The 20,999-nt window shown below is 41.4% G+C and overlaps 1 protein-coding gene across 4 annotated transcripts in view; it reads right to left on the bottom strand.

Annotated features, from left to right (window-relative positions):
- Positions 1-4,741: 4,741 nt before the first annotated feature.
- HMGB1 (high mobility group box 1) overlaps positions 4,742-20,999 on the bottom strand; it is a 126,283-nt gene continuing 110,025 nt past the window's right edge. The window contains exons 2-6 of one of the 4 annotated variants that reach the window (XM_077868213.1): positions 13,181-13,238; positions 7,506-7,668; positions 7,135-7,280; positions 6,435-6,609; positions 4,742-5,377 (exon numbers count right to left, since the gene is read on the bottom strand). In XM_077868213.1, the coding sequence (XP_077724339.1) occupies positions 5,201-5,377; positions 6,435-6,609; positions 7,135-7,280; positions 7,506-7,655 (648 nt within the window). In that variant the 5' untranslated portion in view covers positions 7,656-7,668; positions 13,181-13,238 and the 3' untranslated portion in view covers positions 4,742-5,200. Of the gene's footprint in view, positions 5,378-6,434; positions 6,610-7,134; positions 7,281-7,505; positions 7,669-8,168; positions 8,434-9,873; positions 10,033-13,180; positions 13,239-20,999 lie in introns of those variants that run through there. The other 3 variants (XM_077868212.1, XM_077868215.1, XM_077868214.1) reach the window with 3 other exon arrangements.

The raw sequence follows: 20,999 nt of genomic DNA, 5'->3' as shown, positions 1-20,999 counted from the left end.
AGTGGGGTGGGCACTGGATGTCCTGGCTCTGAGTAACCTTTAATCTTAACTCTTCACACCTTCCTGGGCATTACACTGACACCTGAAGGCCTGTAGTAATTAAGCTGTTTTCCTTTTCTTTCTTTCTTTCTTTTCTCTTTCTTTCTTTCTTTCTTTCTTTCTTTCTTTCTTTCTTTCTTTTTCTTTCTTTCTTTTCTCTTTCTTTCTTTCTTTCTTTTTTCTTTCTTTCTTTCTTTCTTTCTTTCTTTCTTTCTTTCTTTCTTTCTTTCTTTCTTTCTTTCTTCTTTCTTTTTCTTTCTTTCTTTCTTTCTTTCTTTCTTTCTTTCTTTCTTTCTTTCTTCTTTCTTTCTTTCTTTCTTTTTTTTAAGATTTTATTTATTTTAGGGAGAGAGAGAGAGATAGCGAGCACAAGCAGGAGAAGTGGCAGACAAAGGGAGAGGGAGAAGCAGGCTTCCCACTAGCAGGGAGCCCAATTCAAGGCTTGATGCCAGGACCCTGGGACCATGACCTGAGCTGACTGCGGACACCCAACCAACTGAGCCACCCATACATCCCGCTGTTTTTCTTTACCTTTAGTAGGAGTATTCTCTCACATTCAAGTTATTTTGTTTTAGGACTTTCATTCTCTTACCTGGTTTTGTTCAGAACACTTTATGATTTCTAACTGAAACCCAATGAACAAAAATAAGGAAAGCCTGTAATGAGAGAGTCTATGTAACTCTAAGAGAGTAAGTTTAATTCCACTTTAAAGCCTCTTAATACAATTGCATTTATAAATACATTTGGAGTATGACCCTCTTCCTAAAGTACCCTCTCCAGCAAGGAGGTGAAGCAGTGATCAAGTTTATTCCATTTCAGGCAGATCCTAAATATCCATTTCACTTTTCAAAATAACATGTCATCCTTCTAATGCCCAGGATCTGGCCCACAGGATTCTTGACTACAATTTTGTAGCAGACCCCTCCCTTCCCAAAACTGCAGCGACTATAAAGATCGACACACCATCTTTGCTTAAAAAAAAAAAGCAAAAAAAAAGCCCCCTGATAAAACTACCAGATACTTCCATTTAGGATGAAGGGTGCCAAAATGGGAAGGAAGCTTCTCATCTCTAACCAGTAGAGAACTTAAATATTTACTTTTGCAGTAACTTTTAAGACTCTGTTCAGTAGTTTAATAATCAATAGCCAATCCAAGAGGCTTTCAGTTCTGTTTCTGCCTTCTTGTATTTGGGTGGCTCTGAACAAACAACAGTATTTCAGTATTTGAATTTCTCATCTTTAAAAGATGGATAGTATTTCATGAACCCAAAGAATAACTGGTAAAAATCTTAATCTATCATAAAAATTGTTAAAATGTTTCATGGTTAAGTGTAACCTTTTGGGAGGGGGGTAATTTGTCAGTACCTGCCAAAAATTTTAAACATACTTATCTTTCAAGTTAGCAATTCTACTTAGAGATGTCTACAGACTTACTTATGCCCAAGAGGAATGTACAGATGCTCACAGCAGTAATTAGAAACACCAAAAACTAGGAACCATGAATGACCATCAGTAATGATCAAATAGATTATGGGGCATCATACTATTCAATGTCACTTATGTCTGAATTGTGTGACTAAGGAGAAAAATAAAACTAAGTACATCATAAAAATCTACAAGGATCTCTTTACCTCCCTTCACAGATTCTCTGGCCGTTACTGGCATTCAGCCTCCATACTGGGCCCCTGCCTACCATTCCCCTTGCGGCCACTTCCAGATCTCTATTAGGAATTCCTCATTTTCAGTGAGTGACCAATAAATTCAACTTACAGAGAAGGTCCAAACCAGTGGACATATCTAAAGGCCTGAGTGATTACACTTCCTCCTGGTTGACATGACCTACTTCAGACTGAGATATGGGAATTCAATGTTTGGTGTGGCATAGGAAATTATGCTTGTTATCCGGTGTTGTGTGGTATTTCTGTATCACGGTGCATGGCTAAACAGCAGCATTTCTAGAACTGAACCACATCTTTGCCTTTTAACTCCAGGGAGCAACCTGGCTCAGACCCAGGGAATTTCCCAAGTTGTGGCAAATGTTAGCACTACTGTTCAGTCTTTGCTATTAGAAGAGGGTGAGAGAATGAACCAGCCTGCATCTTTTGTTGCATAGGTATCCAAACCATTTGCTGGCTTTTATGTAGTTTTAAAAGGCACTTCAGGTCATTTGACAAATGAAAAGACACCAATATGAAAAAAAGCTTGGACTTACCACTCTTATTAACAAAATAGCCTCATAACTAGCCGATGGTTCACAGCTGAAAGGTAATGCCAAGATATAGGCTGTATTTGATTTATGCATATTTGTAGTGATACCATCATATGCAAAAAGTGCCTGGCCCGTAGTGAAAAAGAGCTATTTCAGGCCCTTTCAGAGGGTATGTTGTACGGATCTGACCTGTATCCAAACTCTCATCATAGATTGTGATGCCAAACAAGGGAGTTGGCCATGTATTTCATTAAAAAAAAAAAAAAAATTACTATTTTGTCGCTCCAGTGTAGTTTCCAATAAAGCTAGCTGCTACCCTAACATCTGAGCAATACTTAAAATTCTCTAAGCAGTGAGGGAAATATTTGTCAAATGGCCACTGCTACCCAAGTATTTTTCATCCCTGTGGTGCACAGGGCACAAAAAAACTTTTTTTTTAAGATTTCACTCTAAGAAAATGAGTAACTATAGCAAATATCAACACCTTGATGGAAGATTACAGCGACCAATCTGCCATAGTGCCCAACCTCTACAAAGGAAAGTTAGGGAATTGAGATTTAGTTAGGTTTTAAACCATATTGGTTTAACTGCCCAAAACTTAATACTAAAATTTATACTGGTTTGATTTAGAAAACCTTTATCCCCAGAGTACTGTAACTATTTCTGAACATTAAGATAGTTGCTATACATTAACTTTAACAAATCATCCCAAGGCTTTACACTAAACTACCTAAAATTTCAAGCCCTAGGGATACTGCGAGAACTAATACAGAGAACTGTATTAGTTTCCAGATTGAAGAGGTGGTTTTTTTTTCTGTCAAGATCTGAAGCCAGTTAACACAAAAAAACTCCATTCCCATTCTCAACATCTTAAGAAACTGGTAGTTGTCATGACACACTAAAGTTACAAGTTTCCTTGAGGCAGAATTCACTTTTAATTGGATCACTTACTAGCAACAGATGTTGACAGTTGTGCTATAGCTAGAAGCAGAAACATCCATGTAAGGATAGGGACTTGCTCCTCTGGACTAAAAACTTGCTTAATTTTTACACAATCATGGCCTTTCTATGGAGGTCCTCCATGGATTTAGAAAACTGATAGACTTATCATCACATTTTTTAATTGCACATGCCTTGTTTTGAAAAACTATCTTGTTTAACCCAGCATTCTGAAAGTAAATTTAATTTTTCTGCATCTATCTATATATATACATATAAATATATATATATATATATATAAAATCCCCTGAGAACAGTTTGACAAAAATTGTTATCATTAACCTATTTATAAACCAAGTATTTTTACAGGGAAAAACTTTGCCAGACCTTATACTTGCTTAAATGGTGTTGCTAAGAGATACTACTGAAAATATGAAAATATGTATATAACAAAATCTTAAAATCTTAAGCGAAAGCCATTTAACTAATATTTAAAACCTCTGCAATTATTAGTTTATTAGTATCATCCAGGACTCAGATGTTCAGTATTCTTCCTGAAATTACATAAACAAATGCAAATGGAAAGAATCCAAGTCAAAATTATATAACAAAACAGCACTCCATCACAAAAGCGTGTAAAATTACAAGAACGCTATTTTAAAACACTGGCACTTTAAGAGAACGATAATCTCAAAAAACCACAAAATTGCCAAATTGTTCCCTAAACTGCTAAGTAGATAAACATGACTCTAATGAATGAGTTTGGGTTTTGTAAGAAAAATCAAATTCAAATCAGATAAATCATACTGAAATACCAAGTTTTAAGGGTCTTCTTCCTTTACGTCTATTTGACTTAAAGGAGCAAACTCTAATATAGGAAAATATACCTGATTTTAAATGTGGCATACATTTTAGAAGTTGGCCCAATTAATTAAAAATACCTTTAATGGAGAGTCAAGTTTCCTTAGAAATCCACATTTAGATAAATAGAAGACATTTACAGCCAGCACTTTTTTTTTTTTTTTCTGTTTTCCAGAGCCTTTGCTGGGACTAATGTCAACAAAACATTTAATATGGCAGTCTTGTATTTTAAGCTCACGCTTTTGGGGATACATTCTCAGGTCTTCTTTAATGTGGGAACTGCAAATATAACTGCCATTACATGGTAATGGGAGTTAAAGAATGTAGAGTCCTCATGTAAAGATTAGAACATACTTTTCTTAGTCCTTCAAGGACAGACTTTCAAAATGATTGATTCTACTAATCCCATGCTGTGAATAGACTGGTTACTCTTCACTTTATAAATGTGACCGGGCTATGTGAGATCTGGTATCAATTGATCAAGATTTGAGTTTCAGTTATGGATGAAAACTGTCTCAATTCGACTTTTATTACCCTCATCATGAGTATGCAGGGTGCAGACAAAAGCTTTCTATCAGCTAACTATATGAAAAGATAAACACTGTAATAATCCATGTGATCCAAAATGGGCAAAAGCAAGACTAGCTTCCCCTCAAGAAGAAAAATTTCAGACCTATGAAAAGGACAACAATACTAATAAAAAAAATTGTATTTACTTAGAAGCATTCAGAATGTCAACAAAACAGCTGCAACTTTTTTTTTTTTTGCAATTACAGAGTGGTATTCAGTTAACAGAACAACAATTATTTCGTAGAAGCTGCATCAGAGACAACTGAAGATGAAAAAACTACCATCCCCATATATAACTAATTTGTGCTGTGCACCAACAAGAACCTGCTTTAAATTTCCATGCCAATTTACAACCCCCATACTGTACCAGGCAAGGTTAGTGGCTATTGAAAATACCACCAGGACAGGGCTATCTAAAGACACATTCGGTAGTGTGTTAACTATACAAAAAAAGACACTGTACAGTTTAAAAACAAATCTTACACAGCCTTACATTTCAATTTTTTTCTTTAAAAGGAGTGAGTTGTGTACAGGGGGGTTAAATGCTTTATAGACAAGAAAAAAAAACTGCGCTAGAACCAACTTATTCATCATCATCATCTTCTTCTTCATCTTCATCTTCTTCATCTTCTTCCTCCTCCTCATCCTCTTCATCCTCCTCGTCTTCCTCCTCTTCCTTCTTTTTCTTGCTCTTTTCAGCCTTGACAACTCCCTTTTTTGCCGCATCAGGCTTTCCTTTAGCTCGGTACGCAGCAATATCCTTCCAAGATAAAGGCAGGAGAAAGTGGAAGAAAAGACAAAACAGTTAAGTAAGGGGAGAAAGAAAAGTAACACTGAATTTGAGGAAAACTCAAGGAAAACATCAAGATCTCAATTACACAAAAATACCATGTATCTATACACTCACCCCAATTCCGTATGTAAGTAGGACTGAGGAAAGCAAATAAAAATACTAGGAGATAGTTGCAATTAATGATCTATAACTCATGGAATGACACGCTCTAGTTTTTGCAGTGTTATGCCTCACTGAAGTACAATTATGTATCACATCCTAACTTTATTAAAACTAGAATGTAGACTTTGATTAAAGGGTAGACACTGCCACCTTCTGAATGCAAAACAGCATTCTACAGGTTTATATCAGACCCTAATTCACAATAGAAAATTTTGTCTTAAAAAAAAAAAAAAAAAAGGTAATTTGCCAGTAAGCATGCAGTCATGTTCAGAAACATCTACAAATCAACATTTTCCCAGATAACTAAATAAGCTAAAATGCAACTTAATATTCCAACTCAAAGTATAGGAGCCATAGCTTTCTCTTTATCAACTTAGTACATAGATCAACAGACTTTTAACTTTTCTTTTTAATTAAATTGGGATTTTTGTTATTTAAGTAAAGTAAGTGTTTTAGGGTAGGTTTACGAAGGATACAGTCTGTATTACTTTGCCCAGAATATATTTATGATGCATGTCTTATAATTTAACGTAGGTAATCATCTGACTCAAAGTGACCACCAAAATTTTCACAAATTTGGAAGTACTAGAGAACGCAAACAACCAGCTCAAGTGTATGCCTTTGAACCCAATTAAAAAAAAAAAAAGTAACAATTTGATCTTTTGTACTCTTTGAAAGATGGAAAAGAATTAAGACTACAGTCACTAGCATACTGAATGTAGTTGTTAATCTAAAAACTGCATTACACCCCAAACTTACTTAGAATTCCACAAGAAAATGAGAAATTGAAATGAGCTACCAAGAACAATCTACATCTGACATACCTTTTCATCACTGCACCGAACAAATCCATACTTCTTACCTTTTCATATTTTTCCTTCAGCTTAGCAGCCTTCTTTTCATAAGGCTGCTTGTCATCTGCAGCAGTGTTATTCCACATCTCTCCCAGTTTCTTTGCAACATCACCAATGGATAGGCCGGGATGCTCTCCTTTGATTTTTGGGCGATACTCAGAACAAAACAAGAAAAAGGCCGAGCTAAAAAGAAATTTAATTTTAGGATTTTAAGTTTACTATCTAATTGTACTGTTCTATAAAAGCCGCTTCTAATTTCTACCAGGTACCCAACAGGGTGTGGATATTGTATGCCTAATGTCCTTCATAACCAAAGTTTAATTTGCAGCTATTTAACTTATCAACTAGCTATTACTACTTGAATGTGTACTATTGATAAATGTTAAAGCTCCAGAAACAGCTCTGCAAATCACTAAGTATTTCAGATAGATATTTCTAAACAAAAGAATGTTACATTTAGAAGATATATTAAGTGAAGGAGGCAAGTGTCTAATCCAAACGCTCCGGCTAAAAACTCCCATTCGACAGGAATTTTACTTGCAATATTCAAATATACCAATGTGAGACACTTACCAGGTAAGAAACTTTGATTTTACACTCTAAACCCACAAGGTGGCTTGCTAAAATTTCTATCTTATTCCAATGCAAAACCCTCCTTGGAGAAAAAAAAAAAAAAAAAAAAAAAACCCTCCTTGGCAAGATACTTACGGAGGCCTCTTGGGTGCATTGGGATCCTTGAACTTCTTTTTTGTTTCCCCTTTAGGGGGGATATAAGTTTTCATTTCTCTTTCATAACGGGCCTTGTCCGCCTTAGCCATGTCTTCAAATTTTCCTTTCTCTTTAGCAGACATGGTCTACAAAAGAATTATTTGTAAACTTAAGTAGATAATGAAATCTTAAATTGTCCTCAAAGTATTGAAGTATAAAGACTAAAACTACTCTCTTTGCTGGTTATCCTGCAGCCTGTTCTAAACATCACTACTCATGTTATGCAAATGGCACCCACGCTTTTAAAAAATCTTAATTTGGATTTAACATTTAAAAAAATCACCTCCTTAATATTTTTCAAGCCCCCTTACCTTCCACCTTTCTGAGCACTTCTTAGAAAACTCTGAGAAGTTGACTGAAGCATCTGGGTGCTTCTTCTTGTGCTCCTCTCGGCAAGTTTGCACAAAGAATGCGTATGATGACATTTTGCCTCTCGGCTTCTTAGGATCTCCTTTGCCCATGTTTAATTATTTTCTAAAAAGAGATAAAGTAATGTTTGACGTTAGCAATGAAATTATGGCACTTTAAGAGCACTTCAACTTCGTGGGGGAGTGAATGAAAACCAAAGTATTGATTATTTAACATAGCAGTGACATTAGCCTCCTAAACAATCCTAAACAAGAAAATGGCAGTGATGGCCAATTCCTAGAAGAGGCTATGCCAAGCAAAACAAAACAACAACAACAACAACGACGACAAAAAAACCAGTCCTTCAGTGTGAGCTCAAAAAAGTGTAGACACAAGGGCATCCTCATACAGTATTCGTTACTCATCTGCCTGTATCTGCTCCAAATGAACACCTAACCGGTCACTTAGAAACTTTTTAAACGTACAAAACCATGTTTAATCCCCAAAACCAAAGACCACAAAACTAACGCTGCCGGCTCGAGGATCTGCATCACAGAAGGAATACACATGGACAGGAGCTCTGTGGGTAGACTTTTTCCAAATCATGGGCCTAAGTCACCGTCTACCTGAAGTTTTCCCAATAGGGACTTTTAAAAATACTCTCCGCACAAAACTTTGCTGGGAGGAGGGAGGCGTAGGAAGCTCCGGCTCGGACCCAGGCCGGGGGGTGGCGGCGGTATTTGTGCGGCTGCCACCGCGAGGCAGCCTCGTTTCCTATCGGTTTGGCCCCGAGATGTATTTCAGTTCTGACTAAACACGTCCGGTCTGAAGTTTCTTCGAGTAAACAAGGATGAGGGACAAAAGCCACTCCTGCTCGCTGCTCTGCCTGCCCCCCCCAGCCACCAGGGGAGTATTTTTTTAATAATCTGTGGAAGTCGGGGCGCCGCTCGAGGCGGGCGCCGCACACCTTCCCGCCACTCGGCCCCCACCCCCCGAACTTCGGTGGCGGCGGCGCGGCCGAGCCGCCGCGGGGCCGCGGCCCAGCCTCCAGGCCTCGGGCCGCCCGCGCCGGCCCCGCCACGTGCGCCCGCCCGTCTGCCCGCCGGCGCAGGCCCCGCAGGCCTCCCCCATTTTGTCAGCTCGGCGGAGGGAGAAGCCCCGCTCGAAATGGGGGCTGGCTCCGCCCGCGGCCGCCGGGGCCGCCGCGCACGGAATGGCCGCTGCGCGTCTTCCCCGCCTGCGCCGCCGCCGCCGCCGCCGCCGCGAGGGCGAGCGCGAGCGAGAATATGGCTCCTTCCCTTTGTGTGTGTGTGTGTGTGTGTGTGTGTGTGTGAGCGAGTGTGTGAGTGTGAGCGCAGGCGGGCGGGGTGCGCGCCGCGCTCTGGCGCACACACTCGGCCATTACAGCCGGGGGGGAGGGGCGGGGGGCGCGCGGGCCCGGACCCTCCCCCTCCCGGCCCGCGGGGGAGGGGGCCGCCCCGGGAGGCGCCCACCGGCCCGCCGCTCCCCGGCCCCCTCGGCGTGGGCCCGCGCGCCCCGGCCGCCCCCGCACGGAGAACGCGGGGCTGGTTAGAGAGGAAAAAAAAGTTGCCTCGGAACTGCTGCGCCCAGGTCCCCCGCCCGCTCCCGCCCGCCTTGTTTTCTCTCCAGCCAGCAGCGCCGGGCCGAGTCAGCCATGTTCCAGCGAGCGCAGCGGCGCCGCTCCCCCCGCCGCCGAGCCGCCGCCGCCGCCGCCGCCGCCACCGCCGCCGCGCCCGGGCACAGGCCGGCGGGCTCGGCCCCGCGCCGCCGCCCCCGGCCCACCGCGCCGCCTCGCCCGCAGCGCCCGCCCGCCCGCCCGCGCTCGCCGCCGGCGCCCGGCTCTCTGCGGCGGCCAATGCAGCCCGTGGAAGCGCCGCCGCCTGCCCGCCTGTCCGCCTGTCCGCCCGCCCGCCTGCCCTCCCGCCGCCGGCCCCGCCGCCCGCCGCCCCCCGCGCACGCCGGCCGCTCGAACACTCGGCCCGGGGGCCCAAAACACGTTGAAAAAATTTTTTTTAATTAAAAAAAATTTTTTTTGCGCCAGTCAGCGCGGACGCCGCCGGGGGTGGAAACTCGCGGGGCTCGGGGTTCGCAGCGCCTCAGGCAGCCTGTGGGCCGGGGTTCCGGCGCGGGGCAGGGCTCCCGGCGCCCGAGAAGAGGCTCGCTCCGTGCGCAGTTCCCCCCACGGTCCCCCCTCATTTGCCTTTGTGTGGATCCTGACCCGCCGGCTCCCGGCCGCGGGGATCCGGCCACCGCGCGGGGTGGGGAGCTGCCGGAGGCGCTCTCCCCGCCGCGGCGCTGCCCCAGACTCACCCTCAGCGAGGCACAGAGTCGCCCAGTGCCCGTCTGGCTCTCACTTGCCCCGGCGCTGTCTCTATGGAGCTCAATGTACTGCAATGGCTGTGAGAGCGGGAGCCAGACGCAGCCTCCTCACTCTCTCCGCTCTGTAACATTACTCTCCAGCCAGCGCGGCTCCTATTGGCTACCGCCAACTCACGGGGCTCGCTCATTGGCCCGATACCTCCCATTGTCCTGACCAGAGCCCGTTTGCTATTGGCTGTCTCCGGGGACACGTCATCAAGGATTGAAACAGCGCGCAAATCTGAATGTGTGTGTATGCCGGGCAAAGAGGCTGAGGCGGGAGAGGCAGAGGCAGAGGCAGCAGCTGCTACGGGAAAGCAGAGCTCTATGGTGTATGTGTGCATGTGTCTAACCCAAGCCAGCCCCACACCGGAGCGGCCGCCGGAGCGAAAAGTGCCTGACTTTTCCACAAGTGTCCCCAACTCCTCAGGCAAAAGAGACACTCACAGGCCTCCCCCCCCCTTCTTACCCCAAACTCACTTCCAAAGCCATTGAAATAAGAGGCCCCAGAATTTTAACAGACCTTCAAAAGTGAGTGCGACAGTTTGAGATCACGTCCCCTGAAAATTGGGGTATCGGCTAGTGCAGAGGGGCAAAGGCAGCCAAGATTCGAGCCCCTCAACAGCATATGGTTGCATTACACTTGAGATCTCTGGAAAGGTAGGGCTTTTCCTGCAGCAAAGTGACATGATCCAGTCAGCCGGTTTTAAAATACCCCATTTCTGGGCTCATAAGCCGTAACGTCAAGCTTGCTGAGCAGCTGAAATCTTGACTCACTGAACAGGCATTCAGTTTCACTCTTTTTCTTGGTTTGATCGAGTTTCACAGCATGTCTAGAACTTTTTATTTAAATACAAAGCACTGTCTTAACTTCCTGGAAATCAAATAATTATCCCATGTAATTAAAGCACAGCTACTTCGTTTTGATATGGGGTACTCTAGCAGGAAATGTTTGTGAGGGCCTGCTAGAATTAGCAAATTCATTAGAGACCACATTTTTGCCTGTTTGGCTATTTTATTTGACTTGGTGTGGATTACTGTTATAATCAAACGAATCCTTGTGATGCTATCTTTCTCTCCCATCACACCACTTAGTGCATCCATGTAACTGCTCTAGGATTACAGCAGTTGTACGTATATTGTTACCCGGAGGATTAGATGCAGGCAGAGAGTGCATATGCCCAAATCCACAGGCTGTGGTTTCTCTAACTCGCCAAGCTGGCTGGTATTAATAGACATACTTACTATGTCTGTAAAGAAAATGTACTAGCTATAATGGTCAGTTCTGAAGACTATAGTTCTATTGGTCTTTTATGAAACGATTATCTATTCCTCCTTAGCCTAAGCAGACCACACCCCTGTTCAGTTATAACAGACTTCCCCTTTTTCACTCTCTAATGGTGTGTTTATAATACTTCTAAATCCACCAGCCAATTCCTCCCAATGTAATAGATCAAAGTTAAAAACAAATCATTTTATTATGTTAATTCATTTCTTGTATCTACTCAAAGCATCCATAACCTAATGTATTTGCTCCCATTTATTAAACTGTTTGAGAATAGGCTTAGATAACCTTTCGTGACCTATGGTTTTAATGCTTACTCCTTTTTTTTAAAAAAAATACATGACTGGTCTCAGGGATTATAGTCTCACTGAGTGGACAATACATGGCACATGCATATGAAAATGAGTATAATATTAAAGGATATATAAACTAGTATAACGTATGAGCGCTATTTAAAAAGTAAACATCTCAAGGTAGCTTTTATATTATTATCTTCACATGTATTTACTCTTGTCTACTTTCCCTATGAATCAAATTTTGCGCTCTATTCAAATCTAGACATTTACTTCAATTCTGCTTCACATTCTCAGGGCCTATATTACAAAATATTCATAAAAATTGTTGACGTTTTAAATGGCATCCATGATACTAAAATTTGACTATTATTTGAAGACGTTACCACCAATATTTTGCAGGAGCAATGTTGGATTTGCTTTGTCCCAACCACACACTTTTACCAGTTTTCTCTAATAGCTTGCTTCCCAGGCTAAGTTCACGATCACAGAACCACAGGAAAGCAATGAGCCCACACAGGTTTCTATTTAAGCAGAATGATATGGTGAGGGATAGACACTGGGTTCAACTAGAACTGGGTTCAAATCCCAGCTGTGCTACTTAGCTGTATAATTGTAGGCAAGTTTTTTTTTAAATCACTTTGTGCTTCAATTCTCTCAGCTAGCAAATGGAGGTGATCACAGGGTTGTAAAGATTAAACTTTTTGTTCAAAGGTTTCAGATTATGTCATGCTGATCCCTTCAAACCCATGACTTAGAAAACATCAAGTGCAATTAAACTTGATTTTTTTCTCGATTATTTTAATTTTATATGAGGGCAGTGGTTGCAAATCTAATTAAGCTTTTTTTTTTTTTTAAATCCTAGTCTCAATACTAATTTTCATTCATTCTAGTGATGATGCCTTTACATATTCCTAAGTGTAACAGAAGCCACGTCAGAGAGAAGAATATAAAAAGTTCCACTTATAGGCACAGAATTTCTCATATTTGTTTTTTCCATGATTTAGGCAGGGAAGGAAATTTTTTTTTTTAAATTTATGATAGTCACAGAGAGAGAGAGAGGCAGAGACATAGGCAGAGGGAGAAGCAGGCTCCATGCACCGGGAGCCCGACGTGGGATTCGATTCTGGGTCTCCAGGATCGTGCCCTGGGCCAAAGGCAGGCGCTAAACCACTGCGCCACCCAGGGATCCCGGGAAAGAAATTTTTAAGTAAATCCTAAACTTCTAGCTCTAATTCCGCAACCTTGATGTTCACTTATTCATGATGTTAAACCCCTTCCTTCTTTAACACGAGTCCACCAGGAATTGGCATATATTTTACTTTAGAGTTAGTGGGTGTTTTGTCCTAAATTACAAAGATAGCTAATTCAAAAAGACTGACTCTCCCTACCTGATTTAGCTGACTGAATTACAGATCTTCATTAATATAGTTTATATCCTTCCTGAAGCCACCTCAATCTCCTCTAGGACAGGTGAAACCCCTCTCTTCTGCAATCCCATAATATTCTGCACATTAATTACTGTGTTCACAAGTGCACTTATCCAGTTATATGCCTGTTTGTCCTATTGCACTGCAGTCTTTGAAGGCAGGGACCCTAGCACCTAGCAGGGTGCCTGGCATCTATAAGCACTAAATAAAGTCTGCTGAATAAATGAATTAACAGCTGAAAGAGTACTTACTGCAAATTATTGTTTTAATCTTCCTCTTCCATCTTTGGAGATAAGCATTTGGGTCTCTCTAAATCAGAAGGCAGGAAAATAGAATAATAAGTAGTAAGTAAATGTTAGGATACTAAGTTTGAGGCAGATGCCAATTGCACCTCATTCTTATAATTTAAAAAGGGGGACATGGGGTTGGGCTGGAGCGGATCTTGAATTTAGATAAACACATACATTTTCAGCATTTAGCAGTTTCCAAATAGGCCAAGGTTACTCCTTCTTGGATATAGTGAACTATGGCAAGCCAAATAAGAATTTATCACAGAAAACTGCAAGAATGTCTGCCCAAAGGTTGCTTCTAACAGGTATTTAAAACTTAATTCTAATGTAAAAAAAAAAAACATAAAATGCAGATGGGGCTGTTAAGTCTTTGACTGAAGGATACTGATTTTTCCCCAGTGCTAAAGTCAAGCTAGGTGAGTTCTCTTATTTTCTCTCCTTCCTGAAAAGGGCCAGGTTCTGAAAAGGAGTAAGAGCAATAAACCAAAATGTCTGATGAGGTCAACCATATTACAGATCATACATACTTAAAATTTTTTTTTTCATGAAAAAAACAATTTTTTGGGGGGTGCTGAAAATAAAGAAAAGAGGAATTCAGAAAGAGACATGTTTGTGAAGTCTGGACTACAAGCTAGGCCACTGATTTCCAAGCCTCCCAATCCACCACGTAGGGACTTCTGGGTAGCCCCCTAAGCTCTGTGCTCCATTTCCCCAACTCTTACTTAGGACTGATACCTTATCTAACTTGAAAGGATGTTGCAGGATAGGCACAAAACAAGACTTGAGGTGGAGGGCAGAGAAGTGGTGGTATATTTGTCAGTGTGTGGAATCAGGAGAACCTGGTCTGGAATTGCTTAAATACTTCTGCTCCAGCCTGAGTTTTGTCTGAATGTGACTTGCAGGTGGGGAATGCAATGGCTTCATCGGTGGGTTGCACTGATGGCCGAGGCAGAGAAAACAGTCCTGAAGCTAATGTATACCAATAATCTCTCTAGAATTGGAATATTTCACTGATAAGAAAGAGATATCATACCTTTTCTTAAAAAGATACCTTTTCTATGGCTACTAAAAGAATGGTATACATGCAGAGGGGAAACTTTATTAGTAAAACTTTTATAAAATGATGATCTCAATTAAAAAAAGATCACTATTTTAGGTCTTGATCTCAAGATGCACATCAACAGACCAAATTCAGCTGCTGTATTGAAAGTGTCATAAACCTTAAGAATAAATGTTTTAACACACCTACGAGGATGGCTATAAGGAAAAAGATGACAGCAAGTGTGGGTGAGGATGTGGGGAAACTGGAAATGTCATACACGGCTGGTGAGCATGTAAAATGCTGCAGCTGTTTTGGAAAACAAAGGTTAAATCCAGAATTACCATATAACCCAGCAATTCCCACTCCTAGGTATATATCCAAGAGAAACAAAAACATGTCCACACAAAAACTTGCCATAAATGTTCACAGCAGCCTTATTTGTAATAGTCAAAAAGTGGAAACAACCCAAATGCCCATCAACTGATGAGTGGATAAATGAAATGTGGTACATCTATGTGGCTGGATATTATTGGCAATGGGGGAAGTGAAGGACTCATTCATGCTACAGCATGGATGAACCTTGGGAACATTAGGCTAAGTGAAAAAAGCCAGGGGCCAAAGGCCACATTGGATTCCATTCACATGAAATGTCCAGAATACAGAAATTTATAAAGATGGAAAGTAGATTAGTGGTAGCGAGGAGTTGAAAGTGAGTTGGAAGAAGGGGAGTGATGCTACTGGTTATGGGGCTGTTTTTAGGAGGACAAAAATGTTCTAAAATCAGATTATAGTAATGGTTGTATAACCCTGTGCCTATACCAAAAATCACTGAATTGTATGTGACTTATAGCTATCTTTTATAAAAAGGAATAAACGTTTTCTGAGTGGTTTTGGCTAACCAAATGAACATAGAAGGGGATAACAGAACTCTACCTACTAGCTAATTTTGTCCAGTCCTATCCTGCTGTTGCCCCTCATGTTGAACACCTTGTGACAATGGTGGCCTTCCTCTTCAGTAGGTGGAAATCTCATCTATTATTGGAATTATATATTATGTGCATACAGTGCATTTTTGGTATAAAATAATATTAAGAGCACTTCCCAAAGGTACCTTGGGAGGTTTTTCTTTAGAGCCTGGGGTGACTGCAATAAAGCAGGTGAGCCATAAAGGTTAGGTCAGAGTGCAAACTGGCAGGCCTCTGGCCTTATCTGATGCACGGATGTTTCATTTGGCTAACACAGTGTTTTTAAAAGTTGGATTTTTTCCACGTTAAAGAAATCCAGATATTTGGCTTCTTTTGAAAAATAAGAGATCTGAAAAGCTTGCATCCACATTTCGATAGAGTGACAATCTTGCAGCATGAATAGTGGCTGCCTCCTTAATGGGGGCATATGTCCTGTAGTTAGCCACAATCCCCACCACTACCTAAGCTTTCTACTTGACTTTTTATCCACTCATGCTACCTGCCTGGCCTGTCTACAGGGGTAGACACTTGAGCCTGCATGTCCTGAGTTGGGTCCTTATTAAATTATGGCTCTGACTTGTGATTCTGCAATTTTCTTGATTAGGGATTCCTTTCATAGGAAACACTTGTTATCACAGAGAACACAGGGAGTAGGAAACTGAAGCAGAGGGGTTCCTCGGGTGAGAAATGGAACCATCTTGGGTGATATCATAGGTAGCACATATTCTTGATGAGGAATGAAGGAGGAGTCTGGCTATGCTGCAGAGGATGTCTTATGGCCTAGACAAAAGACTAGAAAAAATAAGCTTTATTTATCATGTGTCTCCTATGTACTGAGCACTACACATAGATTTCATTTAATCCTCCACAGTGAGCCTACAGGTCAGGATGCTTATTGCTTTTTTTTTTTTTAATTATTTATTTTTCATTGTGTTTTATTTTTTAAAAATGACAAGGAGGCTCAAGAGAAATTTAATATATTCTAATATAAATACTACCAGCAAATTGATATTATTATTTATCTCTTTATTGTTGCGAGAAAGCAACAATATTGACCCAGTTCTGACCCCAAAGCTAAAGTTTTCTCCACTAAGCCACATGACCTTCCAGTTATTAGCTTAGCTAATAAAATTTTTAATAAGGTCACATTTTCCCACCTAAGTAGCCACCACATCCTCATGGGAATCCTGACTTGAGTTTACAGCTTTGGCTTTCAAGGGTTTGGGATGGGACCAAGACAGTTTGTAGAGACAACGTTTGAGAAAAAGTTTCTTAAAAAAATATCTACCACTGTTGTGATACAGTCTGACTTTTTTTCCTTAAAATCCTAAATTTACTTCCCAGCCCACCAGTGGGCCCCACAGTTTGCAAAACATGCATTAGAGCTATGGTCAATAAGCCCCATTTCCCATCAAGGGTGCCATCAGCCTTAGATGACAAGAGCAGGTGCTGCTGGCTGACTGAACAAACAGGACTGAAGAGGGAGGGAGGGAGGGCTGGGAGACAGGCCTAGCATCCACCACCTGCAGCCACAGCCTCCCAGTACAGCAAACCAGTTTGGCACCAAGATTGTGGGGCTGTCCCAAACCCAGAGAAAGACTCTGGAGACAGGAAAAGGGAGGGCTTTGCTCTGCTAGGGAGACCCAAGACAGAAACTAGTGCTCCAGGACAGAGGCCTCTGGGAAATGCAAAGAAGATGCCCGCAAATCACCCAGGCCCAGGAGAGCCATCCTTGCAGCCCTGATAAATATCATCCTCACCTGGGATGATATTCCCTACCTTGGATTGGCCTCTAATGAAAGTGAGAGGCCAGAAGCACAGGAGTCCCTCTGCCAATCAGGAGCTGGACTGCTTGGGAAGGTGGCCTCATGTCCCGAGGGACCAGGCATTTTGTTTAAAAAACACTGAGCGCAAGGTGCCTGGGTGGCTCAGTTAAGTGTCTGCCTTCAGCTCAGGTCCTGATCTCAAGTCCTGATCTCAGGGTCTTGGGATGAGTCCCACATCTGGCTCCCTGCTCAGCAAGGAGCCTGCATCTCCCTCTCCTCTGTAAGCTGTCAAATAAATAAACAAAAACCACTGAGCTCTTAGAATGGCTTGTGGGGCTAAAGAGAAGGTGATTGCTGCCCCATACCTGTTGCTCATGAAGATGTTAATTAAAAAAATCAACAACAAAAAAAGTGTATGCTTTTTCTGAAAGGTTGCTGTTGATCTTTGTTCTAAGGTTTTCTTTTGACTTGCAATGATGGGAATGAGGAAGTAGGAAGGCGATAAACCGATTTAGTAGATTCTAACATAAGTACTACCAGCAAATTGATACTACACTCAGAAGTGGAACTGATTTGGAAGCATTCATGGTATTTGACCAGTGATTTTGCTTCTAGGAAGTATTTAGAAAATAAGAAAGTAGTAAAAAAACGCAAAAGTTTGATTAAGAATATTAACTGCAGCATTATCTATAACGTGGAAACAACCTACATACCCAATGACAGGGGCTTGGTGAAATAAATTCTGGTCCACCATTATGATGACAATTACGAGGATGCTACCATCTAATTGTTATGAATATAAAATTTAATGCCATGGAGAAATACTAATAATATCTTATGAAGGATCCCTGGTTTGAAAAAAAAGTGTGTATGTAAATCCAAAAAAGAATGGAAGAATATACTAAAAAATGTTAATAGTGTTTTCTTTTTTTAAAACGATTTTATTTGAGAGAGAGTGTGTAGAGCGAGCAAGCAAGAGAGCACGTGTATTGGGGGTGGTGCAGAGGGAGAAGCAGGCTTCCTGATGAGCAGGGAGTCTGATGTGGGGGCTCCATGGGGTGGGGAGGGCGTTGATGGGGGTGGGGCTGGATCCCAGGACTCTGGGATCATGACCTGAGCTGAAGGCAGATACCTTACCCACTGACCGCCCCAGGTGGATTTATTTATTTATTAGTATTTATTTTCTTGTGCAAAGTTATCTTTGTTGGGGTGTCTGGGTGGCTCAGTGGTTAAGCATCTGCCTTCAGCTCAGGTCGTGATCCTGGGGTCCTAGGGGATTGAGTCCTGCATCAGGCTCCCCTCAGGAAGCCTGCTTCTCCCTCTGCCTATATCGGTGTCTCTCATGAGTAAATACATTTTAAAAATCTAAAAAAAAAAAGTTATCTTCGTTTTCTCCCTAAACTCCTCAGTTTTCTACAATTTATATATCTTCTGTAACTAGCAAATAAAATCAATTTTTTTAAATAAGAAATTTGCTAATAAAAGACTCAAAGATTCAGATCATTTTGAAAAATTCAGACTTCATTACTCTAGAAACTCTTCCCTATAAGAGAAATACACACACACATATATATATGCAATGTGTACACATAAATATAGTAGCTGTACTATATATATATATATATAAAAATCATGCATATTTATCATAGCGTTGCAGTAAAGGCATCCCCATTGTTATCAAAAGGTGACCACCCTGATAACACAAATCAGAATTAGGTATCTTGGAAGGAAAAGTATCAGAGTCTACTTGAAATAACTTTTACCTCTCGAATCTATTGATGTGTCTTCCTCAGGGGATAGTCCTTCTCCCCCCATAATTCAGTCCCCAGTCAGCTTTCTGCTTCTCTTCTCTCTTAGAGACCTAGGTGACCTCATGTTGAGGCTTAACCCCCATCTCTAGGTAAATGACCCTAAACTCCCCTTTCACCCTTAGGCTCTCTCCTGGACTCCCACCACTTACCAGTTTCTTTTTTTAAGAAAAATATTTTATTTATTTATTTATTAATGAGAGAGAGAGGCAGGCTTCATGCAGGGAGTCTGATGTGGGACTCGATCCTGAGACCCCAGGACCTGAGACCCCCGGATCACACCCTGGGCTGAAGGCAGTGCTAAACCACTGAGCCACCCAGGGATCCCCCACCTACCAGTTTCTCAAGCTCACCTGCCTACTCTCTAGAGCACGCCTCTTTCTGATTTCCCCACTTACTCCAGCTTTCCCGGGAGTCTGCGATTCCCCCTTCCAGTTCTTTCCTCGCATTAAGTTCTTTAACATCTTTGTCACAATACTTTGAATCATTTCCCTTTTTTCCCCATTTTTATTGGTCCTAACTCTAGTTCTGACGTTTGTTATTTTGTGGTTCAGAAAAGAGAGTTTGGAACCAGACCCCATAGTTTAAAAATCCTGGCTGTGGCACTAACTAGCTGTGTCACTTTGAGCCAGGTGAATTAACCTCTCTGAGCCTCAAGTGCTCCTGTAAAATGGATAATACTCCCCTTTGAAAAGGGAATATTAAATTAGCTGAGTTTAAATTAGCTCATATACATAAAGAGCTGAGCCTAGTATGTAAATTGCTTAGAATGCTGTAGATGATCAACAGATGTTGGCTGTCTATTTTTGATTACTTGAAAAACTGGTATTTTTAATATTTTCCTAATGCATAAAAACCACTGCTTAAAAACTTTCCATTTAATTACAACATTTTCATCTAAATTAACTACATGATCCTCACCTGGCCTTCAGGGCCCTCCCTATCAAAGCACATTTCTCTCTGCTTTCCCTTCACTGCTTGCCTATTTTCCAATCAACCTGGACCTTGTACTCTCCTTCTTTCGAGCTTCTAGTCACGTTGTTTCTTTTGCTGGGAGTCCTACCCCCACCTCTGCTGAAATCCAACCTGTCCTTTAAAACCTTCCCAACCTTTTTTTTTTTTTTTTAGATTTATTTATTTTATTTGTGATAGAGAGAGAGAGAGAGAGAGAGAGAGAGAGAGAGAGAGAGGCAGAGACAGGAGGAGGGAGAAGCAGGCTCCATGCAGGAAGCCTGACGTGGGACTCGATCCTGGGTCTCCAGGATCGTGCCCTGGGCCGAAGGCAGGCGCCAAACCGCTGAGCCACCCAGGGAATCCCCCCCTTCCCAATCTTTTATAATTCTCAACTTGGTGAGCTTTCCTTAATTTTGGAACTCTGAGTTTCCAATGGTCCTATAGTGTCGTGCATAGGACAACAATCTATTTAACATTATACTATTTGTAACCTATATAAACATATCACATATTATGTTCTCTTCCTCGTGTTTCTCCAGCACTTTGTCCATCATAGGCACTCAATATTGACTGAACGTAAAGATGAGGTTCAACTTTCTGTCTACACGTATCATGTTGTTGATATTCAATTTTAAGAGATGATATCTAAAATTCCCTTGCTAATAAATTCACAGATTAAATTACATTCTAGTATGTTGACTTTAGGGACATGGAGCAAAATGTATTTTGTTGTCATTTTTCTGGTCAAAATCAATTGATATTGGCAACTTCATGTTCAATTCTGTTTAGGTTGGCCCCTATCTTGATCATTTATTTGGGGCAATGTTTTTATGAACTGTGTCTTAACAGATTTTCTTTTTAGCTTTTTACTTGGTGAGGGGTTGTGATAGTTCATAAGCTCGTAAATATATTCATATTTTAATTCATGTATTTTACTAAAAATCTTTAAAATCAAAATAGTAAATGGTTGCATTTGTGTGGCAACAAAGCTGCTTTTGGAGTTTCACACACATTTTTTTCTCCATATTGTCAGATATCACAGAAGCTCATAAACTCCCCTAAAATGTTAGCATTGTTCTTGCGTAGAAAATCTACTTTGACACCAAAGTGTGTGTTTACTGAATTCAAGGAATTCCATGTAGCTTTTAGATTTGGAACGATAACAACAACAACAAACCAGTTTAGATTTGCATGAAAGTACTCCAGGATTTAAGTGGACCAGTAGGTACCCTAGGTGAACCGGGT

This window comes from Canis aureus, chromosome 24 (assembly GCF_053574225.1).
Source record: "Canis aureus isolate CA01 chromosome 24, VMU_Caureus_v.1.0, whole genome shotgun sequence".
NCBI classification, from domain to species: Eukaryota; Metazoa; Chordata; class Mammalia; order Carnivora; family Canidae; genus Canis; species Canis aureus.
The sequence above is the reverse complement of the archived record's forward strand: the minus strand, read 5'-3'. Positions and strand labels throughout refer to the sequence as shown.